This window comes from Pimephales promelas, chromosome 21, assembly GCF_988280905.1.
Source record: "Pimephales promelas chromosome 21, fPimPro1.hap1.1, whole genome shotgun sequence".
Lineage (NCBI taxonomy): Eukaryota > Metazoa > Chordata > Actinopteri > Cypriniformes > Leuciscidae > Pimephales > Pimephales promelas.
In genome coordinates this window covers 9,525,447-9,550,472 of record NC_142789.1, presented here as the reverse complement: position 1 = coordinate 9,550,472, position 25,026 = coordinate 9,525,447, and the positions used below count along the sequence as shown (strand labels likewise).

Genomic DNA, 25,026 nt, shown 5'->3' with positions numbered 1-25,026 from the left:
TGGTCCAGATCTGGCCCACCTTTGGGCCAAATAACTAAAATAATTCTCATCTGTTCTGGAGCTGGGCCAGTGCCGGCCCAGTGCCGGCCCAGATGTGAAAACCGGATCCACACCGGCATTGGCCCGTTGTGCTAAAGGACACCGGCCCGGGTCCGTTTTACAGATCTGGCCCAGAACTTATGAAGGTTCTGGGCCAGATCTGGCCCGCATGATTTTTGCTGTCTGGGAAGCGGTCCAGATACGATGATCGTTGCTTTAGGCGCTGTGTCTTGATCAGGCTCCTGTAGTCCTTCTTCAGAACCTCCGTCAGCCGCAGCCTAATGTTGTTTCCTCCCGCGTGCAGCACAACAGCTCCGACGCGCTCGTCCCCGTTCAGGATCTCGGGAACCTGTGCAGCGTTATCAAGAACACGAGCACCAGGAAAGCAGTGAGTGCGCACCTTACCTTTACCCGAGGTAGCGCGGACATGACGGACCATGGATGTGCCGATGATCACGGTGTCGTCGCGTTCCGGCTCGCGAAGAGGGGAGAAGCGGTTCCGAGGGGAGATCTCGAAGACCAGGAGGGGCGGAGAGGTAGCTCTGGTCCTGTCTCGTGTCTTCCGCTGTGTGATCCGGTGCCTGTTCCAGAGCTGGAGCCAATGTCTGTTCCAGAGCCAGTGCCTATGCCAGCGCCAGAGCCAGTGTTTGTGTCTGTTCTTGTGGCTGTTACAGTTATTGTGTCTGTTCCTGAGCCTCATGGACCTGGACTATCTGGCTAGGATCCTGGACATGCCCATGTCTGCTATTCCAGAGCCAGTGTCTGCTGTTCCAGAGCCAGAGCCACTGTCTGCTGTTCCAGAGCCGGAGGCAGAGCCAGTGCCCGTTCCAGTGCCTGTTCCAGAGCCGGAGGCAGAGCCAGTGCCCGTTCCAGAGCCGGAGCAGGAGGTAGAGCCAGTGCCCGTTCCAGAGCCAGAGGCAGAGCCAATGCCTGATCCAGAGCCGGAGGCAGAGCCAGTGCCTGTTCCAGAGCTGGGGCCAATGTCTGTTCCAGACCCAGTGTTTGTTTCTGTATTTGTGTCTGTCCTTGTGAGCATTTCTGTTATAGTGGTTGTTCCGGTGTGCCGGTGTCTGCAGTTCCTGAGCCGGTGCTTGTTCCAGAGCCGGAGCCAGAGGCAGAGCCAGTGCCTGTTCCAGAGCCGGAGCCAGAGGCAGAGCCACTGACTTTCCAGACCCAGAGACAGAGCCGGTGCCTGTTCCAGAGCTGGAGCCAGAGGCAGAGGCGGTGCCTGTTCCAGAGCCGGAGGCAGAGCCAGTGCCTGTTCCAGAGCTGGGGCCAATGTCTGTTCCAGACCCAGTGTTTGTTTCTGTATTTGTGTCTGTTCTTGTGAGCATTTCTGTTATAGTGGTTGTTCCTGAGCCGGTGTCTGCAGTTCCTTAGCCGGTCTCTGCAGTTCCTGAGCCGGTGTCTGCAGTTCATGAGCCGGTGCCTGTTCCAGAGCCGGAGCCAGAGGCAGAGCCACTGACTTTCCAGACCCAGAGACAGAGCCGGTGCCTGTTCCAGAGCCGGAGCCAGAGGCAGAGCCGGTGCCTGTTCCAGAGCCGGAGCCAGAGGCAGAGTCAGTGCCTGTTCCAGAGCCAGAGGCAGAGCCGGTGCCTGTTCCACAGCCGGAGCCAGAGGCAGAGCCGGTGCCTGTTCCAGAGCCAGAGGCAGAGCCGGTGCCTGTTCCAGAGCCAGAGGCAGTGCCTGTTCCAGAGCCAGAGGCAGAGCCAGTGCCTGTTCCAGAGCCAGTGCCAGTGCCTGTTCCAGAGCCAGAGGCAGAGCCAGAGCCTGTTCCAGAGCTGGAGCCAATGTCTTTTCCAGAGCCAGTGCCTATTCCAGCACCAGAGCCAGTGTTTGTTCCTGTGTTTGTGTCTGTTCTTGTGGCTGTTACAGTTATTGTGTCTGTTCCTGAGCCGCTGTCTGGTCCTGAGAGGGCATCACGGCCCTGGCCGGCCGAGGGGTCTTCTCCGCCCTGGCCGCCCAAGGGGTCTTCTCCGCCCTGGCTGCCCCAGGGGTCTTCTCCGCCATGGCTGCCCCAGGGGTCTTCACCACCCTGGCCCCCCGAGGGGTCTTCACCGCCCTGGCCGCCCAAAGGGGTCTTCACCGCCCTGGCCACCCGAGGGGTCTTCACCGCCCTGGCCGCCCAATGGACTCTGTGTTTCACCCTGGCCCCCCGATGGACTCTGTGTTTCTCCTTGGCCGCCCGATGGACTCTGTGTTTCACCCTGGCCACCCGATGGACTCTGTGTTTCGCCCTGGACGCCCGATGGACTCTGTGTTTCGCCCTGGACGCCCGATGGACTCTGTGTTTCGCCCTGGACGCCCGATGGACTCTTTGTTTCACCTTGGACGCCCGATGGACTCTCTGTTTTGCTCTGGTCCCCGGTTAAGCCCTCACCTCTTGTTCCTGTCTCCCTTCACGGACCTGGCCCACCATCCCTCCCCCTGATCCTCCACCGTTCCACCTCCCTCCTGAACTCTTGTGTCATGTTTTTGTGTGTTGTCGTGGACCGTCTGGTAGCCGCTCCGTGGGGGGGGGGGCTTCATATTTCACTTCATTTCCCAGCATTCTGTCTGTCACTGTCACTCATCAGTTCATTGCACTCAGCTGTTCCCCGTAATCATTGTTCCCAGCTGTTCTTTGTTAGTCTTGTTAAATATGTGTATATATTCCCTGTCTGTGTTAGTATGTGTACGGAGTTGTTGTTTTATGTCACCACACTTTGGAGTTCTGTGTTCATTGCCGGTTTCTTGTTTTGTTTGTTTATTTGTATTTGGATTGATAACATGGACTTTGAACCTTGCCTGGATGACTACGAGATGGATTGCCCTTAATTAAAACTACTGCAACTGGATTTCCTGTTCCCTGTGTGTGTTCGTGACAAGATCACCGAGGGTGGGGTCTATGCCACAACCACACTGTCAATCAAACCCCTTTCTCAATTCTATGTCATATTGCGCTGAGTCTTAGAACAGCTCGTTCTGAGACAGTGCATATTATTTATTAAGATTGTAAAAAAAAAAAAAACACTGGGTGGATTTTTACAGTATCATTCTAGGGTGGTTTTGCTCACACACTGCCAACTCACATTTATGTTCAAGCACCATGTAAAAGTGAATTTTGCAAAATAGGTGCCTTTTAACCTGAAACTCTCTCACACTGCTCTGGGCTTTTGGGCAATCCCAATTGCTGAACCATAACACCATTCAGAAATTGTTTAATCTGACTTGAAATATAGTCATCTTACTGTCATAACTGTATGATGTTTAAACACTATTTTTAGGTTTGGAAGACATGCTGACGCCATCTTTACCAACAGCTACAGAAAAGTTCTGGGTCAAATATCTGCCAGAAAATTCCTTCAAACTGTTATTGGAAAAAGACTTGGGTATGTTTTTTTTAGTTTATTTGAACAAATATTATTAAAACAGGGTAATTCATCTTTTTATTATTTAAATAATTTAGTTTTAGGCATACCATTTTCCTCACTGACACATGTCTTTGATATTATGCCTCTGTGCTTTTAAGATTTGTGAACACCCAATATATTGGCATGCATCATTGATGTTTAAATATGACCGATCATGTATTAAAATCTTGGGTTCCAAGGATTTAAGAATGCAACATTATAATTACATTATAATTAATTAAATTAATTATTTTATTTTCAAAGATAATAATAATAATAATAATAACTTATACTTATATAGCGCCTTTCACGAGACCCAAGGACACTTTACATATAGGTACATAGACAATAAAGAATAAGGAGAGAGGGAAAAAAAAGAATAATAATTAATCAGTCCTGGCTAAATGCCTTTGTAACGAGGTGGGTTTTTAGAAGGTTTTTGAAAATGTCTAGAGAGGGAGCATTTCGGATGTCCGCGGGAATGGAATTCCAGAGGGTGGGGGCTGCAACGCTGAAGGCTCTGTCCCCAAAGGTCCACAGTCTGGTGTGGGGGACAGAGAGCAGGCCCTTGTCAATGGACCGCAGCTTCCGTGAGGGGATATAGGGATGGAGAAGGTCCATTAGATACCAGGGAGCAGTGGCATGAAGAGATTTATATGTGAGGAGCAGTATTTTGTAGATGATTCGGAAATTGACCGGGAGCCAGTGTAGCTGGATGAGAATTGGTGTAATGTGCTGCCAGGACCGAGTGTGAGTTAGAACCCTGGCAGCCGAGTTCTGGACATATTGTAGGCTTTCCAGGATCTTACTGGACACCCCATACAGGACACCATTACAGTAGTCCAAGCGAGAGGTGATGAAGGCGTGAATGAGTGACTCAGCCACAGAGTCTGAGAGTGATGGTCGAAGTCTGGAAATGTTTTTGAGCTGGTAGAAGGCAGATTTAGTAACGAGTTTGATGTGTGACTGAAAGGAGAGGGTGGAGTCCAAGATGACACCAAGGTTGCGGACTTCCGTGGAAGGAGAGATGGAGCAACCATCCACTTTGAGGAGTAAACCACCTACCCTCGAGAGTAGTGGCTTGGGAGCCACCACCAATAGCTCTGTTTTGCTGCTGTTTAGCTTGAGTAAATTAGATGACATCCATGTTTTTATTTCATTCAGACAGTCAATAAGCAATGGTGGAGGGAGCTGAGTGGATGGTTTGGTGCTGATATACAGCTGCGTGTCATCAGCATAACAGTGGAAACTAAGACCATGATGACGTATTATCTGGCCAAGAGGGATCATGTAGATGGTGAAAAGCAGGGGCCCAAGCACAGAGCCCTGAGGCACACCCTGCTTGACTGGGGCCGGGGGTGAACTGGAGTCTCTAAAAGTAACAAACTGTTCCCTATTTGAGAGATATGACCGGAGCCAGGAGAGTGCTGAGCCGGTGAGGCCAACACATTCAGATAAACGTTTAAGAAGTATAGCATGGGAGACTGTGTCAAAGGCTGCTGAGAGATCCAAAAGGATGAGGATGCTGATATGTCCAGAGTCAGCGGCGATGAGGAGGTCATTGATGATTTTAACAAGAGCAGTCTCAGTGCTGTGATGGGCTCTGAAGCCAGATTGAAAGGGTTCATAGAGATCATAATGAGACATGTGATGATGAAGTTGGGCAGCAACTGCTCTTTCCAGAATTTTACTCATAAAGGGAAGGTTGGAGATCGGACGGTAGTTATTGAGGTCAGCCGGGTCCATACTGGGCTTTTTGAGAATAGGGGTAACTACAGCTGTTTTGAAGCCATAGGGTACCAGGCCAGATACCAGACTTGTTTATAATATCCACCATGATGGGACAGAGAGTGGGGAGGCATGCCTTGACCAACGTAGTTGGCATGGGGTCCAGTGAACAGGTGGAGATATTGGCTCTGGTGACCAACTTAATGACTTGAGCTGCATCCAGAGGGGAAAAGGATGAGAGGCAGTGCTGTGGCAAACATGTAGCAGAGGAGTTGGCGTCATCATGAGTGTGGGTTATGGGTAGGGGATCATGAGGAGGCGGCAGGTGTTGGTGGATAGAGTCCACTTTTGCCTGAAAGAAATCCAGAAAATTAGAACCAATATTAGGATTGTCAAAGGGGCAGGGGGCATCGTGAGGACGGAGCAGCTGGTTTATGGTGGAGAAGAGCTTTCTGGGTTGCTTTTGCTGGTTACCAATGAGAGTTGAGTATTAGTGTGTTTTGGCCTTGTAGAGAGCTTCTTTGTAAGACCTCACATGGTCTTTAAAGGCCTCAAGGTGGACAGTGAGGCCTGATTTTTTATAGAGCCTTTCCAGCTGGCGACCAGTGGCCTTCATGGAGCGAAGTTGGGTAGTGAACCAGGGGGCATTACAGGAGAAAGAGACAGTTCGAGTCTTGAGGGGAGCAAGAGAGTCCAGGCTGAGAGACAACGCTGTCTCTCAGCCTGGACTCTCTTGCTCCCCTCAAGACTCGAACTGTCTCTTTCAAAGATGAAAGAAAAATGTCATACATGTGGATACATGTGATGATGTACCAAATTAATAATTAATTTTACATTTGTCAACAGACAAGAAACTCAAAACTATGTAAAACGCCAATCCAGCATATATGGAGACACCTACAAGCAAGATGTGGATATGGATGTCATTGAGAGGGACCAAAGTTACAGAGAACCACGAAGACTTAAGTTCTCAGTAGCTACACACTGATGAAAACATTAAAAACCACAACAACAACTGAACTGTCTTTAATAATTGCATTTGCCACATTTCACTATGGATTACTAAAACTCAGTTCACCCCTCGGAAATAAGGAGTCCCTGACTAAAATACACAAATGTTTAAATCACTGTATTTTACATCCAAACAGTAAAAGCACATATGGTTGTATAGTCGTATAATTGAACATTCCCTAAGCCCCTCCTAACACTGATGAAAAAAATCCTACATTAGGATCTCTGCCAAATAAACAGTATCATGAGATTCTAAAGTGAGCATGCGATGGACACTTTGCCATCCCATGAGGATGAGAGGATTTGTGAATGGCAGTGAAGTGATGCAACTGACTCTGGTAGGTCACATCATAGATATCATATAGAGACTAGATGCCCTATTGGCCGCTGGGCACTGAGAAATCTGTCCGCCATCTTGAACAGGTCGTTTTCCTATTGTGTTGCATAGCAGCAGTAAATGCCAGAGCACTGTGCACCATATTCATGCTCAAACTGGCGGATTATCGCTCGGGAATTACTTTTCACAAGGAAGATATAACATTACTTTACTATTGGTTGTATTTTGTGAATAAAATATCCCATGTGTCCTGTATCATAGCTACAAGTATGACCTTTGCAGAACCATCCCCCAACCCCCCCTCCCCGGGAGATTCAGTTCGGTATTCAGTGAGATATGATTAATTAAATGCGCTGACAGCTCATATCACCTGCCAAACAGATTACACTGAGTGGAGCAGATGACCGGTCTAAGATGGCGGCCCCACAGCTCGTCCGTGCCAATAGGCAGTAGCGGTCGATAGGGCGTCAATCTATATGATGTCTATGGGTCACATGAGCGGTCATGAATTTACTTACTCAAAATAAGAACCTCCTCAGAGAGTATGCAATTTCAGACGCATCCTATTGAAAATACAAGTAAAACACTCAAAGTAACAAATGTGAATGATCATTGACGCAAGTGCATAAGGCTGTAGGCCTACTGCAGGTATTTGGAAAACATAAGCAAATCTCAAGTAAAGCATTTGGATATTGATTGGGTATCTTTGTATGTTCATGACATTAATACGAGGCCGTTTACAAGGCAGAGATCTGAAACCATTCAGCTGTGCACAATTTCAAGATCATTTGCAATTTATAAATGTCACTTCTGAAAGAGAGACATATGCACGTTTGTAAACTTTCATTCTCTGAATCACACGCTACGCACATTTGAGAAATTTCTAAGCAAGATTTTATATCTGAGGCCCCAGAACTTTCTAAATTTGGAGTATGCATGTCTGCATCATGTTTTTAAATGGGAAATAACTGCCAGATAAATTAAAAAATGAGAACAGATTGTCCAGTTTACTCAATATTATTTATCTACACAACAAAATTGTGTTTCTCTCCAAACTTGATTTCTTTACCTTTGATTAATGTGGTCCTTGTGCACTACTAGATTCAATTATGTTGGGTGAAAACCACATAATTTAATTTAATAAACCATTCAAATATTCATTTTGCTGATATTATGTAGTTCCCAGGATCCTTTGTATTGGACTTAAAGGGATACTTCACCGCTTTTTCATATTAAACTATGTTATACTACAGGGCTGTTGAATGCTTGATTCTGATTGGTTGAGAACGTTCCAAAGCTGTGCAATTATTTTCAGGGAAATGCACGGCTAAAGTAGAGTCAGGCAAGTTTGAACCGCATTACAGTTCCATATCACTGCGTGTAGTTAAGACAGCAGCCCCATGCACTTGATCTGCAATTTTCGATGTCTAACTTCACAATCAATTTACACATAGTTTAATTTTAACACATAAAGTATAGTCCTATCTAGGGACTATACTTTATATACTAATAGGCTAAATAGAAAATTAAAATTAAACTGAATAGGCTATATATATAAATAATAGTCCTTCTCTCTCTCTCTCTCTCTCTCTCTCTCTCTCTCTCTCTCTCTCTCTCTCTCTCTCTATCTCTCTCTCTCATTTAATCCCACCGGTCAATTGTGACCGCAGCTTTTTTCTTATTTTTGGAAGCTCTGAAAATGTTGTTATAGACTTTGGGCAAGAAATTAAACTTTTAAATGACAAAATAGATTGTCTTGATTAAAATCAATTAATGTCATGCGACTAGTGTGAAAGGTCACATGACCAGATCAGTTCACTTCCTGCTTGCACATCTAGAAGAAGATGTCTTCCTCTGACTACAAAAAAGTAGTATATAAAACATCTTAATTTACAGATAGAACTATCATATTTTGTACATATATTCTTCAAAGGGTCTACTACTGATATATTATACTCCTGCATATATATTTTGCTCGTAAGACTTGTAATTTTGTTTACGGTCACAATTGTGACCGGTAGTATAACACAGTGCTTCAATTGAAAACACAGGTATTGGCTGGCATTGGCAGGTATTGGCAATCCTACACTGAATTTGCCACATCTGTGAGGAGGATGGATGTTCTTGGCAAAGGAGAAGTGTTCACTAACACAGCTTTAGACCGATTTGTGAACAATATTTTAGAGAAATAGGCCTTTTTTTGTACATAGAAAAAGTCTAAAGACTTAGATCTTTGAGTTCAGCTCATGAAAAATGGGGGCAAAAACGAAAGTATTGCATTTATAATTTTGTTCTGTGTAGTTATCAGTATCCCAGAAACGTTCAATGTGTTGGACCTTCTTGATGTGCATGACTCCCTTCCCCCCACCCCCACCCCCAATTGAAAGTGACTGTGATAGTGATGGCTCAAATAGGGAGTCCCAGGGTGAAAGGGCCCATTTGCCAAGTAGACTATTGAATGGCGATGCAGAGGTGAACTATATGGAGGATTGGGCAAATGTTCATGAGAACCAACTGGTGTGCCCCACACATGACCACAAATAACCCTTTCTACAACGTACGGCCAGTGGCGGCTGGTGAAAATGATAGTAGGGGGGGGGCTGAATAAGAGGGGGGTCTGGGGGTTCCCCCCCACAAAATTTTGAATTTAGTAGATGTGATTTCCTGCATTCTGGTGCATTTTAGGCCTTAGGCCATGCCCTTACCTATACCAATAAAATAACTTAAACCAGTCAATACCAATGGTCAAATAATACATAATAATAACAGTTTGACAGTTAATGATAATGAACAAGTTGAATGTTTATTATGCTCTGTGTGCTGACAGAAAAAGTGCAAACGCATAATATTGATAAATTATAATATAGGTAATACAAAAAATAATAGGTAATACAACAATCTAGTTTAATCAATCCCCAGCTGTAGACTATATATTTTTGACAATTGGATAATGGATAACAATGTGTTGATACTAGAGAAAGAGAGAGAGAAAAGGCTCTGAAAAGAGGGTGGGACAACGTTCTTGATTGTAACACCCAAGTATGAGAAGAAAGTTGATTTTAACTAGTATTAAACACAGTAATCTAGCTCAGAACTTAAAAACATCAAAAACAAAGCAAACACACAGGTATTAATATTCCTATAACTATTTTAATATCAAATGTGTGTGAAACAGTGTTTATGTGTGTGTGAGTGAGTGAGTGAGTGAGTGACAGAGACAGACAGATCAATTCCCACGACTAACTTTACATTATTTCCACTCGACGTCACTGGCGCTGCCATTCTGCTCTCATCTGAGGTAAAAAAATGTCCCGTGGTGCGCGTGCACGGTGCACTCCCCTAATCTGATACTGTGGGCGATATTTTCAGCGCCCCCAAACCATAAAATTTGACGGCGCTGATTGGCGAAATATAAACTTTTTTGCATAGCAACCGGGGAACCATTGGCTTAAATTCCAGCACTGTGGGGCTGAGCGAACTGGCGCCCTGAGAAGACAGCCTATTGGCTATACTACTACACCAACATGATAAAAGTAACGAAAGTGAATGCAAATATCATTCTGGTGAGTTCAAAACACTTTTAAAAGTAAAACCATTATTAGCATATAATTAACACAGATTATTTTTCAAAATGATAAATTATAATATATATTAAAAAAACAGACAAACAGGTCGGAGGGAGGGCGGCGCCCCAGCGCCCTCTATGGGCGAGCCGCCCCTGCATACGGCCCATCTTCAGTGCACTGAAAGAGTGAACACACATCTTCCTGAAACTGGCCTATAAGTCTAGGACAGGGCCCAAGTGTAGACCATGTCTAGCCCATAGGGGTCTAGCAAAACAAGCAGAAGTTCCTCCAGGGTGTAACTTTGCACATGACAACCTTTTCACCTCACTAAGCCTTCTTCACGAAATGGAAAAACGAGTTATTGGATGTCTTGGAATGAATTGTGTCAATATGTCAATTCGAAGAATTTGAATGAAATCTGACTATGTTGTTTCCCACCGGTCACTATGTGACTGAGTATAAAATCTAATATTTCACTAACTTAACCAACATAAAATCAAAAAAGGCATATTGTTTGAGTGTTAGGGAGGTCTAAGGAGTAAAATGCATGTACTCAAGTTGCAAGAAAAAATTTGGGATTGAACGGGTTAATAACGCGTGACCGCATTACCACCTCGGGTGTGCATCATTTTTCTAATAATTCAACGGCCTGTCGTCAATTATTCCTAACTTATTCCCTTGACTAAGACAAGTTGATAGTACATACATCCAGAGATGTATAGTAACGAAGTAGAACTACTTAAGTACTGTACTTAACCCTTGTGCATTGTTCAAATTCACTACCCTTTCGTTATGTTCGTGGCTGAAAAAAGCCACTACTTTAAACTGCTGTAAAAATGTATCAGATAAATATTTTTTTCACATTTTTTTGCATAAATCTATTAACCGACCTCAGTCCTGATCAAAACTACTAATTTTTTTTAAAAAATTCAGGATTTTAACTCTTTAATTGCCAAATTCATAAATGATGTCACTGATTTGGGGGGAAAAAAAACACAAAATGACTTATTTTCAATATAAAATATGATTGTGGACTGGATTTTTTTTTACCTTTTATCACAGTCTTGGACATGTCAAAGATTAGAAACAACATTGGTTTTGATGCATTGTTAGTTTTTGTGTAGCATCAGATTTTAACTTTTTCTCCCTCATTTACTGTTCGTGGCTGTTTTTGCCCCATTGACTTCCATTATAACCACATTTTTTGATTGCAAAGCCATGACACCATAAAATCATGCATTTTTGATTGTTGATGGTTTTCCCTGTTGGGAAGAGGTAAAATTTGTAATTTTTACTGTTGATAACCAGGTGGAACCATTTAACCCTTTAGACAGGCCTGTGCAAAAAAAAGCTTAGTTTCTGGCTTTTACATGCAGTTATATGGAGTATAATAGCATATTACAGTGTGTATATGTGTGTGTGGGTGTGCGTGAGTGTGTGAGAGAGTGTGAGAACTCACCTTGATGCGTCTGAGAAAATAAAAATATACACTTCAGCTCTCAAAACTACATGGAGTAAACAAAAACAAAGTAAGTGTATTTATGCATCTGCTGCCTTTTGATGGTGAGAAATGCAGACTAAACAAAAACAAAGCAAGTGGATATAAACGCTTGTCATTTGATGGTGAGAAGAGCAGCAAGCAACATGAGAGAGGGCTTGACTTGTAGTGAAGTTTTAGAGATGATTATGCAGTCTGACCCCTCCAGCGAGCTGCAGGAGGTATTGTCTTCTCACTCTGACCGCAGACTCAGGACAGTCAGATCCTGGTTTGGATGTGGCACCCTCATCATCATCTCAAGCTTCCACTGAAGGCGAGGAGGATTCAGATGATCCTGGATCTGGATGGACTGGGAGAATCTTCAGAGGGACATGGTGGTTCTGAAAATCGCACGACCACTGCGATCATCCCACAGGCAACGTGTGGACTCCCCTCTGGATCTGTAGACGCTGGCCAAAATCAGTAGCCCCATGCACAGAGATCTGTGGAGTCCACAGATCCAGGATCCTCTGAATCCTCCTCGCCTTCAGTGGAGCTCTAGCTTCCACTGAAAGCAGGAGGATTCTGTGGATCCTGGATCTGGGTGGATTGGGAGAAATGGTGAAGTATGGTTTTCCACCAATGCGGAGACAATTCCCTTTCTTCAGCCTGCAAGAGGCGTGAGTCGAGGGCCGACACGCAATGCTATCGCAATGGTTCAGAACATGGATTCTGTGTTCAATCTGTTTTTTACGGAGGAGACGACTGACCTCATTGTCAGCATGACCAACCTCCATGGGCACCGCACAATGAGAAACTGGACTGGGGTGGACTCCACAGATCTCTGTGCCTACATGGGGCTGCTGATTTTGGCCAGCGTCTACAGATCCAGAGGGGAGTCCACACGTTGCCTGTGGGATGATCGCAGTGGTCATGCGATTTTCAGAGCCACCATGTCCCTCTCAAGATTCTCCCAGTCCACCCAGATCCAGGATCCTCCGAATCCTCCTCGCCTTCAGTGGAAGCTTGAGATGATGATGAGGGTGCCACATCCAAACCAGGATCTGACTGTCCTGAGTCTGCGGTCAGAGTGAGAAGACAATACCTCCTGCAGCTCGCTGGAGGGGTCAGACTGCATAATCATCTCTAAAACTTCACTACAAGTCAAGCCCTCTCTCATGTTGCTTGCTGCTCTTCTCACCATCAAATGACAAGCGTTTATATCCACTTGCTTTGTTTTTGTTTAGTCTGCATTTCTCACCATCAAAAGGCAGCAGATGCATAAATACACTTACTTTGTTTTTGTTTACTCCATGTAGTTTTGAGAGCTGAAGTGTATATTTTTATTTTCTCAGACGCATCAAGGTGAGTTCTCACACTCTCTCACACACTCACGCACACCCACACACACATATACACACTGTAATATGCTATTATACTCCATATAACTGCATGTAAAAGCCAGAAACTAAGCTTTTTTTTGCACAGGCCTGTCTAAAGGGTTAAATGGTTCCACCTGGTTATCAACAGTAAAAATTACAAATTTTACCTCTTCCCAACAGGGAAAACCATCAACAATCAAAAATGCATGATTTTATGGTGTCATGGCTTTGCAATCAAAAAATGTGGTTATAATGGAAGTCAATGGGGCAAAAACAGCCACGAACAGTAAATGAGGGAGAAAAAGTTAAAATCTGATGCTACACAAAAACTAACAATGCATCAAAACCAATGTTGTTTCTAATCTTTGACATGTCCAAGACTGTGATAAAAGGTGAAAAAAAAATACAGTCCACAATCATATTTTATATTGAAATAAGTCATTTTCTGTGTTTTTTTTTCCCAAATCAGTGACATCATTTATGAATTTGGCAATTAAAGAGTTAAAATCCTGATTTTTTTTTAAACATTTAGTAGTTTTGATCAGGACTGAGGTCGGTTAATAGATTTATGCAAAAAAATTTGAAAAAAATATTTATCTGATACATTTTTACAGCAGTTTAAAGTAGTGGCTTTTTTCAGCCACGAACATAACGAAAGGGTAGTGAATTTGCCCAGAGTGTACTGTTGAGTTTTTGAAAAATTTCAAAGCATTTTCCCAAAATATGTGTCAAAATAAGATTTGTCACCAAAAATCATTCCATTTGCTGAAACAAAGAAAAAGTTACGGCCAAATTAAGACTAAAAAATACCCCTTAGTGGCTGAAAAAAGCCACAACAGCACATAAGGGTTAAGTACTAAAATGCTGTATCTGTACTCTACTAGAGTATTGTTTTTTTCTCATACTTCTACTTTTACTTCAGTAGATATTTTCGATGAATTTAATACTTTTACTTCTATTTTTTTATGTTCTGCTAGTTACTCGTTACAATTATAAAAATTTTACGAAGCATTTGTTGCAAGTTGGCTTTCATGCTGCCTAAATCACACGCCAGTTTTATAGGGTGATGGTATTGATTGACACACACATTGACAACTAATGCAGGGGTTGTCCTGCAATGACATTTTTTGGCGGCCGCCAAAGCAAATTTTTATCCCGCCAAAGCACCTTATTTGATTGCTTGTTCAAACTTTTGACTGCTTTCTTTAATAATTACAATACTTGTACTTTTACTTTTAGTACTTAAGTAGTGAATTTTTAAATAAACTACTTGCAATACTTAAGTACAAAAAATGTTGAATACTTTAGTACTTCTACTTAAGTGTGGTGCTTAAAGAGCACTTCAACTTCTACTCAAGTCACTTTTTTGATAGAGCACTTGTACTTTTACTCAAGTCCAGGTTTTTAGTACTTTATACATCTCTGCATACCTCTCTCGCCTCAGTGCGTGCACTCAATCGCTCTGGCGCGCGAGACACTTTGATAGCATTAACTAGCCCAGTTCATTCAATATGGGCCAAGCAGAGAAGCAACCAAACACCTCCACATTTTCGCTATTTAAATACAGTTACACAAGTAGTGTAACTCAACCTAGGACGGTGACACAAAATAAAATGGTGCGCTTTTCTAAGCGTGTAAAGTGGATAACTATATTGTATGGCGGAATACCACAGAAAGTGCTTGGGAGCACTTTGACTCGCCGAGTCGAAGTGCTCCCAAGGCTCGAAGTGCTCTCTCTGACTCTAATTTTTTTGAGAGCCAGATTACAAAAACAAAAGTCTCACCATTAAAAGCCCCAAAATGTCCCAAGCATTTCAACAAACATATACAGTACAGTAGTTTGAACCAGTATAAGTTTTAAAATAAATTTTAGTCTCCTAAGGTCAACTTTATCAAATAAAATCTATAGCCTTACAAATGAATAAAAGAATGCCCAGGATATGCAAACAAGTCACATGACAACATTACTTGCATATAAAGACTCACAATGCATGTGCCATGGATAAATAAATTGGAATAGCCTCCGCACGGACAATAATGAAAAAAAAAAATAATTATATCATGTTGTTAATGAAAATAATTGAAAAATATAAAAGTTCTTGTTATTATTAATAATGCATCAATGTTTTTGAAAAAGAAATATCTAAAATTAAGCCTATTTGACAGACTTTTGCTGCACGTTGCATTTAACTGTATTTTCCTTGTGTGATTTCAATCATATTTCAAGCAATTTAAAACCATCATGGAGAACAGTGTGCTTCTAAATTGTCATAGCTGAAGGAAATAATCCATTATTTATCAGCTTTAACATATCGGCCATATTTCTTATCAGGCCGATATAGGGTGAGATCTAAACTGAGCTGGATGATAACATCACGGTTTTCTCCAGAACTGCCGTGTAGATGAAACAAACAAAAAGTTATTAATTGATCTTTATAACAGGATTGAATCAACACTGAACTTACTTCAGCTGAACAATGACACTTTTCTTTTTAGAGCTGCTTTGCAGTCGAATTGAACTGTTTGCATCATTGAATCATTTTCCTGTTATCATTGTAAAGCTGCTTTGAAAAAATCTGCATTGTATAAAGCACTTTATAAATAAAGGTGACTTGAAAAAAATTGTTTCCCAGGTGCAATTGAACGCAACAACAATACCACCAATTAGAGCAACAGGGGCCATGGAGTGAGCACCATACAGGGCTGTGGTCCGAAATAACCCCAATGTTATGTGCAGGGCAGTCATTTGTAGTGGTGTTTGAAATCATAGTGCACATTTCAGCACTCATTCAATCAAATAATGCACCTCAATGTACAGTACAAAACAGCTAGCCGCTAAATGCCCATGCACTGTGAGAGTTGCACCAAACGAATTCCCATATCTCACCAGCACTTGCCATCCATAGCACTTCCGTCACAATCTGAATTCTTTTATTCACCAAATAATCCCTTACTTCCATTTCATACTTTTGATTGCCTAAATTATTATGTTCTACATTTTAGAATAGTAAAGAATGACTTTTGTGGTAGTCAAGTCAAATATATTTATATAGCGCTTTTCACAATACAGATTGTATCAAAGCTGCTTCACAGTATCCATCAAGACAACATAACAGTGTTTGTTTATTCATGAAAAAAGACAATCAAGTTTGGTAGAGCTGATCAATGGTATGATGGGTCATTTAATTTGAATATCCCCAACTGAGCAAGCCAAAGGCAACAGTGGCAAGGAACCAAAAAACTCCATCAAGTGACCTGATGGTGTCCTAAAACTCCATCAGATCACCCAATGGAGAAAAAAAAAACCTTGGGAGAACCCAGGCTCAGTCGTGGGCCAGTTCTCCTCTGGCGTTTATGAACTAGAGGCCAAATTTACAGTAACTGTAAGATAAAAAAATTATATGAATGCCAGGCTAAATAAATGCGTCTTTAGTCTAGTTTTAAACTGGGAGAGCGAGTCTGAGCAACAAACAATATCAGGAAGGCTATTCCAGAGCTTCGTAGCTAAATGTGAAAATGCTCTCCCTCCTTTGGTGGATCTGGATATGCTAGGAATGACCAGAAGCCTCGAATTTAATGATCTTAAAGAGCGCGATGGATTGTAGGGTGATAGAAGATCTGTTAAATAGACTGGAGCTAAATCATTTAGAGCTTTATAAGTCAAAAGCAATACCTTGTAATTAATACGGAACTTTTTTAGGTAACCAATGAAGTGATGATAGAATCGGTGTTATATGATCATATTTTCCTGACCTAGTAAGAACTCTAGCAGCTGCATTTTGGACTAACTGTAGCTTGTTTATTGAGGATGCAGGACAACTGGCAAATAAAGCATTACAGTAATCTAGTCTCAACGTCATGAATGCATTAACTTACTTTTCTGCATCAGAAACAGATAGCATGTTACGTAGCTTAGCAATGTTTCTAAGGTGGAAAAAGGCTGTTTTTGTAACATATGAAATATGCTTTTCAAAAGACAGGTTGCAGTCTAATGTAACACCCAGGTCTTTTACTGTAGCGGATAAAGTAACAGGGCATCCTAATATGTTAAAGTCGTGCTGCGAAAGGTTTTGTGGGTGGTTTTTAGGACCGATAAGTATTACCTCGGTCTTGTCTGGATTTAATAAAAGAAAATTACGCGTCATCCAATCTTTTATATCTTTAACACAATCTGTCAATTTGGATAATTTAGCGTATTCATCTGGCCGTGATGAAATATATATTTGAGTGTCATCAGCATAACAATAGAAACTAATTCCATGTTTCCTTATAATATTACCAAGTGGCAGCATATATATTGAGAATAATAGAGGGCCTAACACCGATCCCTGCGGCACTCCATAGTTTGCCGAAGTTATGATCGATTTTTCTCCATTTAAGTAGACGAAATGTTAGCGGTCAGATAAGTATGACCTGAACCAGCTTAATGCTTGTCCTTGAACACCAGTGTAGTTCTGTAGTCGAACTAAGAGTATTGTGTGATCTATTCTATAGTATCGAACGCAGAGGTAAGATCAAGTAAAACTAGTATTGAGATACAGCCTTGGTCTGAAGCTAGAAGTAGATCATTTGTGATTCTAACAAGCGCAGTTTCAGTGCTATGATGTGGCCTAAATCCAGACTGAAACTTTTCATAGATGTCGTTTTCTTGCAAGAAAGAGCCGAGTTGAGTGGACAACTTTTTCTAATATTTTTGACAAATGGAAGATTTGAGATGGGTCTGTAATTTGCTAGGTTATTTGGATCTAATTGTGGTTTCTTGGTAGCAGATATATCAGCATTATATCCATCACATTGCTCTCTAAAAATTGACTCCAGAAAAAATAGCACTGAATAAACATGTGTGTTTTAATGGTTTTATTTATAAAAAAAAACCCACGTAACTAACACATGTTAGCCTTCTGTGTGGTGATTATTGGGAGAATGATTCGACAATTCAGTTCGCTTGATGACAAAGTAAACTTCTTGCTCCCAACAGGAACATGCTTCACTATTCATTACAAAACTCTGATTTGTATTAAAGAAACAAACAAATGACCCCCCCCCCCCCAAAAAAAAAAAAACAAAAAAAAAAACAAAAACACCACATCACAAGTTTTCATTTGCATTAACACCAAAGACTCAATGTACAAGCAACAACCATCATCATATACATCCTCAAAGTATCATTCATCTTGCAGTGCTTTATTTTCAGGATCAAACGAAAACAAACATGTTTCTCATTTTTGTCAATTTCAGAACATTTTGGCTTACACCTTTTTTTCTCTTTTAAACCACCACCAATATTTCTGTTTCCAAATTTCTTAAAGTAAAAAAAAAAAATGAATATGAAGCGTCCACAGTCGTCTTCTCTTGATTTTGCCAGCATCATTTTCTTTCGAGTCTGAAAGAGAGAATATTAAGTTCTGATTAAAACTAGATTTGTACTTCTTGAAGGAATAGTAGTGCTTGCAAGGCAAAAAAAAAACACAAAAAAAACGTTGAAGTTTAAGGTGAGCTGAGGTTTTAAACTTTGGTTCTTCATATTCTGCAATGCCATTAAATCTTCCTGCTCTCAATCACACTGCCTTAAATAAAGTTAAACAGATGCAGGAAAAGACCACTACGCTGTATGCAAATATCAAGATGACACCATCTGTTGGTTTGTATTTCAAATGCTAAATTCAAATGTTCAAACTATAAACAACGTTTGAAAAATGTCAGTATAGTGCTGCATTGCAAGCACTGTAAAAGAAAATTATTTTAAATGGAGCAATATTGTACAATTTTTATCATGGCCATGAAATCATGACCAATCTAATCAGTATTCAAAACAACTTTAGGAGGGGGAAAATACATTTCATGCATTGAAAATGATTTATTAGCATGCATCTCGTCTATAACGCAGCACCAGATACAAAAACCTATGCCAAATTATCATTTTTGCAATGCAGCTCATTTTACAGACCAGTTCTGTGTAAGATTGAGAATGATGAAGCAGGCTACTCCGATCTAGCATACTTTACTGAAAGTGTACAGCATCACATGCTAAATGCTAATAATACACAAATCCAAGCATATAATTGTGCTAAATAAATAGACTTATGAACTTTTAAAAAGATGGAGAAAACACTCCATATACATTTTGTTGTTGATGTTAAAGGCTGATACTTTGTGCAAATTCATTATTTTAAATTGAATTTCAAACAGATTGTTACTTCTGTACAACAAAGAAATGTGTGCTGTCATGTTCAAAGTAACAACAGTTGAGAACCTTCGCACTGATGTTGCTGCCATTTGTGAATCCAGAATATTCTGATGCCCCTTATTTCCATACACTGTAAAACTCAACCAGTAGGAACACAAACCATTTGAGGAAGACCATTGCCTTCAACGATTTAAATTTAAAAACGAATGTTTACGAGAACTGTAAACTTGCTACATTTGAGTCCACATAAAATTAAATTAAACTATACTTCATGAATAGCAAAAACTTAATTAAATTGCATCAAACCATTAAAATCTGGATATTTAAATTAAATTGTTTACGGTTAAAAGTTAGTTAGCAATAGCACAAACACACTTGCATGTACTACAGTAATTAGCAACAAGACTGTCACTGTGCTAAAGTGTGCACAGCCATTGCTTTGTAAAAAATGCAAAATATGGTCTTAATGGAATTTAGCCAATCATTGATCTAATTTCCCTGAAATCTACTTGCATATAAAGACTCACAATGCATGTGCCATGGATAAATAAATTGGAACAGCCTCCGCACGGATAACAATAAAAAAAAAATTATTATATCATGTTGTTAATGAAAATAAATGAAAAATATAAAAGTGTTATTATTAATAATGCAATGTTTTTGAAAAAGAAACCTCTAAAATTAAGCCTATTTGACTTTTGCTGCACATTGCATTTAACTGTATTTTCCATGTGTGATTTCAATCATCTTTCAAGCAATTTAAAACCATCCTGGAGAACAGTGTGCATCTGAAATGTCTAGCTGAACTTGCTGAAATCTTTACTCTTCAGTGGAATGGAAAACCCCTAAAACAGAAACCCTTTAAAATTTCAACATTACAGAATATTAAATACCAACAGGTAAAAATAACAATTAATTTGAACATTTACTCTCCTTTATAATGAAATTTAAGTAATATTTTAAGCAAATCAACCCATTTTGTTTGGTATTTTTGTAGAACGATTCATGTTTGCACTGAAAACAATAGTTTAGTGAATTCGCTCCTTGGAGTTCACAAAGTAGTTGCTCAAGCAGAACTTTAGGCAATTAAAGTTAGGCAATTGAAATCGTGTAACTTTCACAGGTGACAAAAAGACTTTTAAAAGGAATCAAGCAATTTATCATACAGGGCCTGAACCGTAGTTTAGCAGTCCGTCACTGCACACGCTAATGGAGTGAAACAAGCGTATACACAAAAACAAGCGATCAACAATCTGATCAATAAATAGCATGACATGAAAAATATGGCTTGACAGTCACAAATGGCGATTATGTTTCAGCGGAGGTTGTGAGCGTCACTTCACAAACACACTGACATAGCCATGCAGTAGGTGTTGGCATGGAAATTATGTTGATGCAATATTATGGGATGCACAGGTGGCAACAGCAAGCCTTACTTCAGCCTGAAGACTGGCATTTCGTTTTGCAACATACAGGCATTTACCGCAGACTCCTATACTTTGCCAACCTACTACTTTGTTCGGCAGCGATCCTAAAGGAATGGTAAAGAAAGAGAAGGAATGGAAAAACGCAGAAGGGTTAAAGAAACAAACACAGAGAATTAAGGTCTGTTCAAACACCAAGAATGATAACTATATTAGAATCCATACCAACAGATGAAGACGTTATCATAAATGTACACTGTTGTTAGATCACCTGCTGCTTTAAATGCTCGAGCCATTTAAAGCTGGGTGGATTCTGATTAACTGTCAAAGTTTTTATGGTTTAACAGCTAAAAAGAAGAAGTATTTTGAAAGTGATTCCAACGACATTGTTCCTTTGTTTCTTTATTGTTATAGCTGTGGTGTGGATTTCCCTGGTCTCAAAGAATTGGAACGATTATTAAAACTTTATGGTAATTGTGCTTGGTGTGAAAGGCTCTTAATGCCCCATTACACATACAGTGCCTTTAATGCTGAATTACCAGGTCACTGTACTGCTAGTCTACATGCCTCAATATTATTGGGGGGCTGTGTGACTGGCCATAACTTTTGAAAACCTGCCAACGAATGGCATTGTAAATAAACATAAGACACCTAAACTTGACTACAGATGGAAGAGCTTCTCTGACTTTTCTCAACTCTGTTGCATCAACTGTCTCCTGATGCCAGCAGAAATCACAGACTCTCTTTTTCAATTGCTGCTTGTATGAATGTCCCTTAGGAAAGAGATGAAACTCTAGACAAGCAGAAGTCAAACCCTTCTTAAAAGGCATTCCCGCTGTACAGAATTGTGCCTAGAAAAAAAAATATACACTAAACGCTTAAAACTAATCACTGAATGGGCACTTACGTTCTCCCCATGGTCTCTCTGAAGGCACTACAGATTAATTGAAAGTGACCGACTGTTAATTAGCAGGTCGTACTCATGGAGGTGGATTCTAAATTTGTGAATCTAATCTAGTCCCAAAAGACAGAACATGAGGAGAGGAAACTTCTGAGTGAACCAAGCACACACTACAGAGACAGCGACACATCCACAGGTTCAGCAAAATGTTCAGAGTGAAGACACCCAGGGGCAGTCTCGCTGCACTTGGGTGTCTTCACTCTGAACATTTTGCTGAACTGAATCAAAGCCTCTCAATTGTCAAGTAGTGCAATTAGAAGCTGCCTTTTACTGCATCAGAAATAGGGCTGGGCCCTATATCAAATATTTTTGATATATTCATAATGATATTGATCACGAATTGCAATATATAATTAATGAACACTGTTAATATCACAATGACTTTAATGTAAATTCAATTTGGCCTTTAAGGTTCCTAAAAGGACTAGCTTCAAGTTCCTAACCGGCTCATTTGTTCACAGACGTCTCTAACACTTTACAATAAGGCGTTAATTAGTTAATGTAACTAACATGAGCTAACAATGAGCAAAAATTTTTCTACGGTATTTATAAACTTTGTTAATGTTAATAAAAATCCAGTCGTTCATGTTAGTTCACAGTGCATGAACTAATGTAAAAAAACACAACTTTTGGTTTTAAAAATGTATTAGTACATGTTGAAATTAACAAAGATTAATAAATGCTATAGAAATATTGTTCATTCTTAATTAATGTAAACTACATGAACAACTAAAGTAATCAATTAATGTTAACAAACGAAACCTTATTGCAAAGTCACTTTTGGCATTTTTTTATGTAATTAAATATTTTTGTGAAACATGAACGTAGGTAAATATTTCTTCATTTTATGCTGCATTTACATACCCTTGTCACTATGAAAGTGTAAATGCAATCTTGAGAGAAAGAAGTTTCTGGCTGACAGAGTCCAATTTATTTAAATAAATGGGGATAAGCCACTCAATTTGTCCCACCCCGACATCTTGTTTGAGAGCGCAAAAAAATGTCTACACATTAAATAGCGCTGTACATTTCAAGGCACTGGGACTTTAAGAGTCTACAAAACTTTACTATAATGGTGCTGACAAAAAGGACAGTAGAGACAAAATCAGTTTGAAAGAAAAACTTCACGTTTCTCATAATGGACAAATGTGTTTTTGAAAAGGTTTAAAATATGGATGGATACTGTACCTTTTCACAGCTTTCTGTGCCAGCATGCGGTTCCCAGCCAGGAATGTGAGGCTACCTATAATAGCCAGATACTTCAGAGTCTGGAACATGTCCAAGTGGGTCCAGTACACATACATCAAACCCAACATAGCTGCAAGTGAATAGAAAAAGAAATTACCAGAATATTACATTCTCTCAGAAGCATGTCACATTACATGTGTTATAAATTCACTTAGAGATTTAATGTGTAAATATGGTTATAAGTTTCAGCATGATTAATACATGAAATATGTTGAATTAGTTATGTATAAAATCAATTATTTGCCACAATTACAATATTTGATTCTGAGGAAATTTTCATTTATATTTGTACACTAAACTGCTTTTGCACTGTGTTAGATCTTGACTTCATGTCCAATGTAAAATATGGGTCCTGAAGGAAAAAACAAACACTGACCTATGTCAATGTAAAAAGAAAATTATATTTCTCTATGAAGAAAATGAGATTTGTACTTTCTGAACCCTACTGCTGCACTCTGTTGACTCTATTGATCCTATTAAGTACTTCCGAGTGCTATGTTGTAAAAGTCAGCAATATTATGAAGCTGCAGACTCGGAGCCTGCATCTACAGTCCCCCACCCAGAGTCCCGCATTCTCAGACCTCTCGTTTTTCGAACACAGCACCTCCTGCTGTTCAAAAGATCGAATAACACCCGCACACAGAGTACAGCGCACGATTATCCAAATGCTATATTTGCAATACTACAGTCTCCAAATAAATGATCCAATAAATATTTGCGTTCCCTGCTTAATGCATGTGCCAAAAAACTAATTGTTATTGATGGAAGGGATACAATTACAGATTGAACTATCTTCAGAAAAATAGTAGGCTATGTGATATTATATTGCTACAATGTTTTTTTTTATTATATTTTTCATTCAAATTCCAATTTTTCTTTCAGTTCAACCTATAATGGTCTAACATTACCATGCTAACATTACAATATCTGTTTTTTGATATTTTGAATGTGAAGCAAAACAAATCAGAATAGACAAAACACCAATAATAAACAATTCTGTACTTTATTTAATGATCACCTAAACATCTTCTTGCTGTAAAGAAAAATGGAAGAAAAAACTGTGTTTGTGACTTTACTTTTCATCTTCAACTGCATTAAAAAAAAACTAATTTATAAGTCGCTTTGCATGATCATAAAATGATATGTTGCTGCATTCGGCAGCGGCAACTCCATCGATGGTGTACCCTGGAATAGCCTACAACATAGGACCGATAGCACATGTCTTGATGTTTCAAAAAGGAAGAAAAAAAGAAAAAAAAAGAAAAGATGTTTGCAAATGTTAGCTACCATGTTGCACTGCTCTGTTGAAGTGTCCCTTGAGATGTTTTTGAACTTTGAAATATATGGGGGCACAGAATGGGCAGTGAAAATAACAGCAGCATTTATGACATTTCTACAAAAAGTCTAAGGTTAAAGGAGCCCCTATCATGGATTTTTGAAAATGACTGTTCATATGGTGTGGAATATAGCTCTAAGGGAATGAAAACATCCTGCAAAGATTTATATCTGAAAGTGCACCATATATAAAGTTATTGTCTTTCAAAAGTGTGAGTCGACTCTGAGCATATGAAATTAATTGTTTTTGAAACGAGTCATTAGCTGTTACATCGTGACGTAGAGAGGTCATTGGCCAAACCCAGTTACAGCGCGCGCAGACGGAAGTGTAAACTTGAAGTCTACACATTCAAATACTTCATCATAGCATCATGTTGAGAAGATGCCGTGTTCTACAATGCAAAGATAGTTCAGTCACTTTGTTTTCATTTACCAGGGACGAGCATGTGAAGAATCGGTGGTTAGAGTTCATATTTGCAACGATACCACAACAGTATACCCCGATTGTGTTCTCATTTTAATGACGAATCATTCAAAAACATAAATGAATTCAAATGTGGATTCACAAGCGGTTGTTCCTGAAGGAGGGCTCAGTAACTTACTTACCCAGCATATATAGACCAGCTTCCTCCTATGAATCACAACCTGTAAGTATTATTAATAATTGTTGATTTTATGGGTTTTGAATGGTTTTGTAGCGTCGGGGCGTGAGGAGGGAAGGCACAATAAGTATGTGTGTGCGCGTGTGTGTGTAAGTTACGCTCAGCGCAGCTTCTAGGTCTCTAATGTCAATTTTTTTTAAATATGTGAAATGTTTGTCGCTGTTATTGGAGTTGTCATAAAGAATAGAGCGTCTTGTAGTACTGCAGTGCTTTATCAATATGTTTATGCGTTATGCTAACAAACAATAACTGACTGGGTCATCTGACCAATAACCGC

At 40.2% G+C, this 25,026-nt stretch overlaps 2 protein-coding genes and 1 long non-coding RNA gene across 3 annotated transcripts in view; 2 read left to right on the top strand and 1 right to left on the bottom strand.

Annotated features, from left to right (window-relative positions):
* ghrh (growth hormone releasing hormone) overlaps nucleotides 1–7,510 on the top strand; it is a 78,999-nt gene extending 71,489 nt beyond the window's left edge. The window contains exons 3-4 of the mRNA XM_089125063.1: nucleotides 3,306–3,410; nucleotides 6,006–7,510. Coding sequence (XP_088981189.1) covers nucleotides 3,306–3,410; nucleotides 6,006–6,147 — 247 coding nt within the window. The 3' untranslated portion in view covers nucleotides 6,148–7,510. The remainder of the gene's footprint in view (nucleotides 1–3,305; nucleotides 3,411–6,005) is intronic.
* The window catches only part of LOC148970126 (uncharacterized), a 182,804-nt gene that overhangs the window by 92,531 nt on the left and 65,247 nt on the right, over nucleotides 1–25,026 (top strand). The gene's annotated exons all lie outside the window — the stretch shown is intronic.
* Nucleotides 18,096–25,026, bottom strand: part of rpn2 (ribophorin II) — a 59,711-nt gene continuing 52,780 nt past the window's right edge. The window contains exons 16-18 of the mRNA XM_039653613.2: nucleotides 22,693–22,822; nucleotides 20,556–20,650; nucleotides 18,096–18,315 (exon numbers count right to left, since the gene is read on the bottom strand). Of these exons, the coding sequence (XP_039509547.1) occupies nucleotides 20,599–20,650; nucleotides 22,693–22,822 (182 nt within the window). The 3' untranslated portion in view covers nucleotides 18,096–18,315; nucleotides 20,556–20,598. The remainder of the gene's footprint in view (nucleotides 18,316–20,555; nucleotides 20,651–22,692; nucleotides 22,823–25,026) is intronic.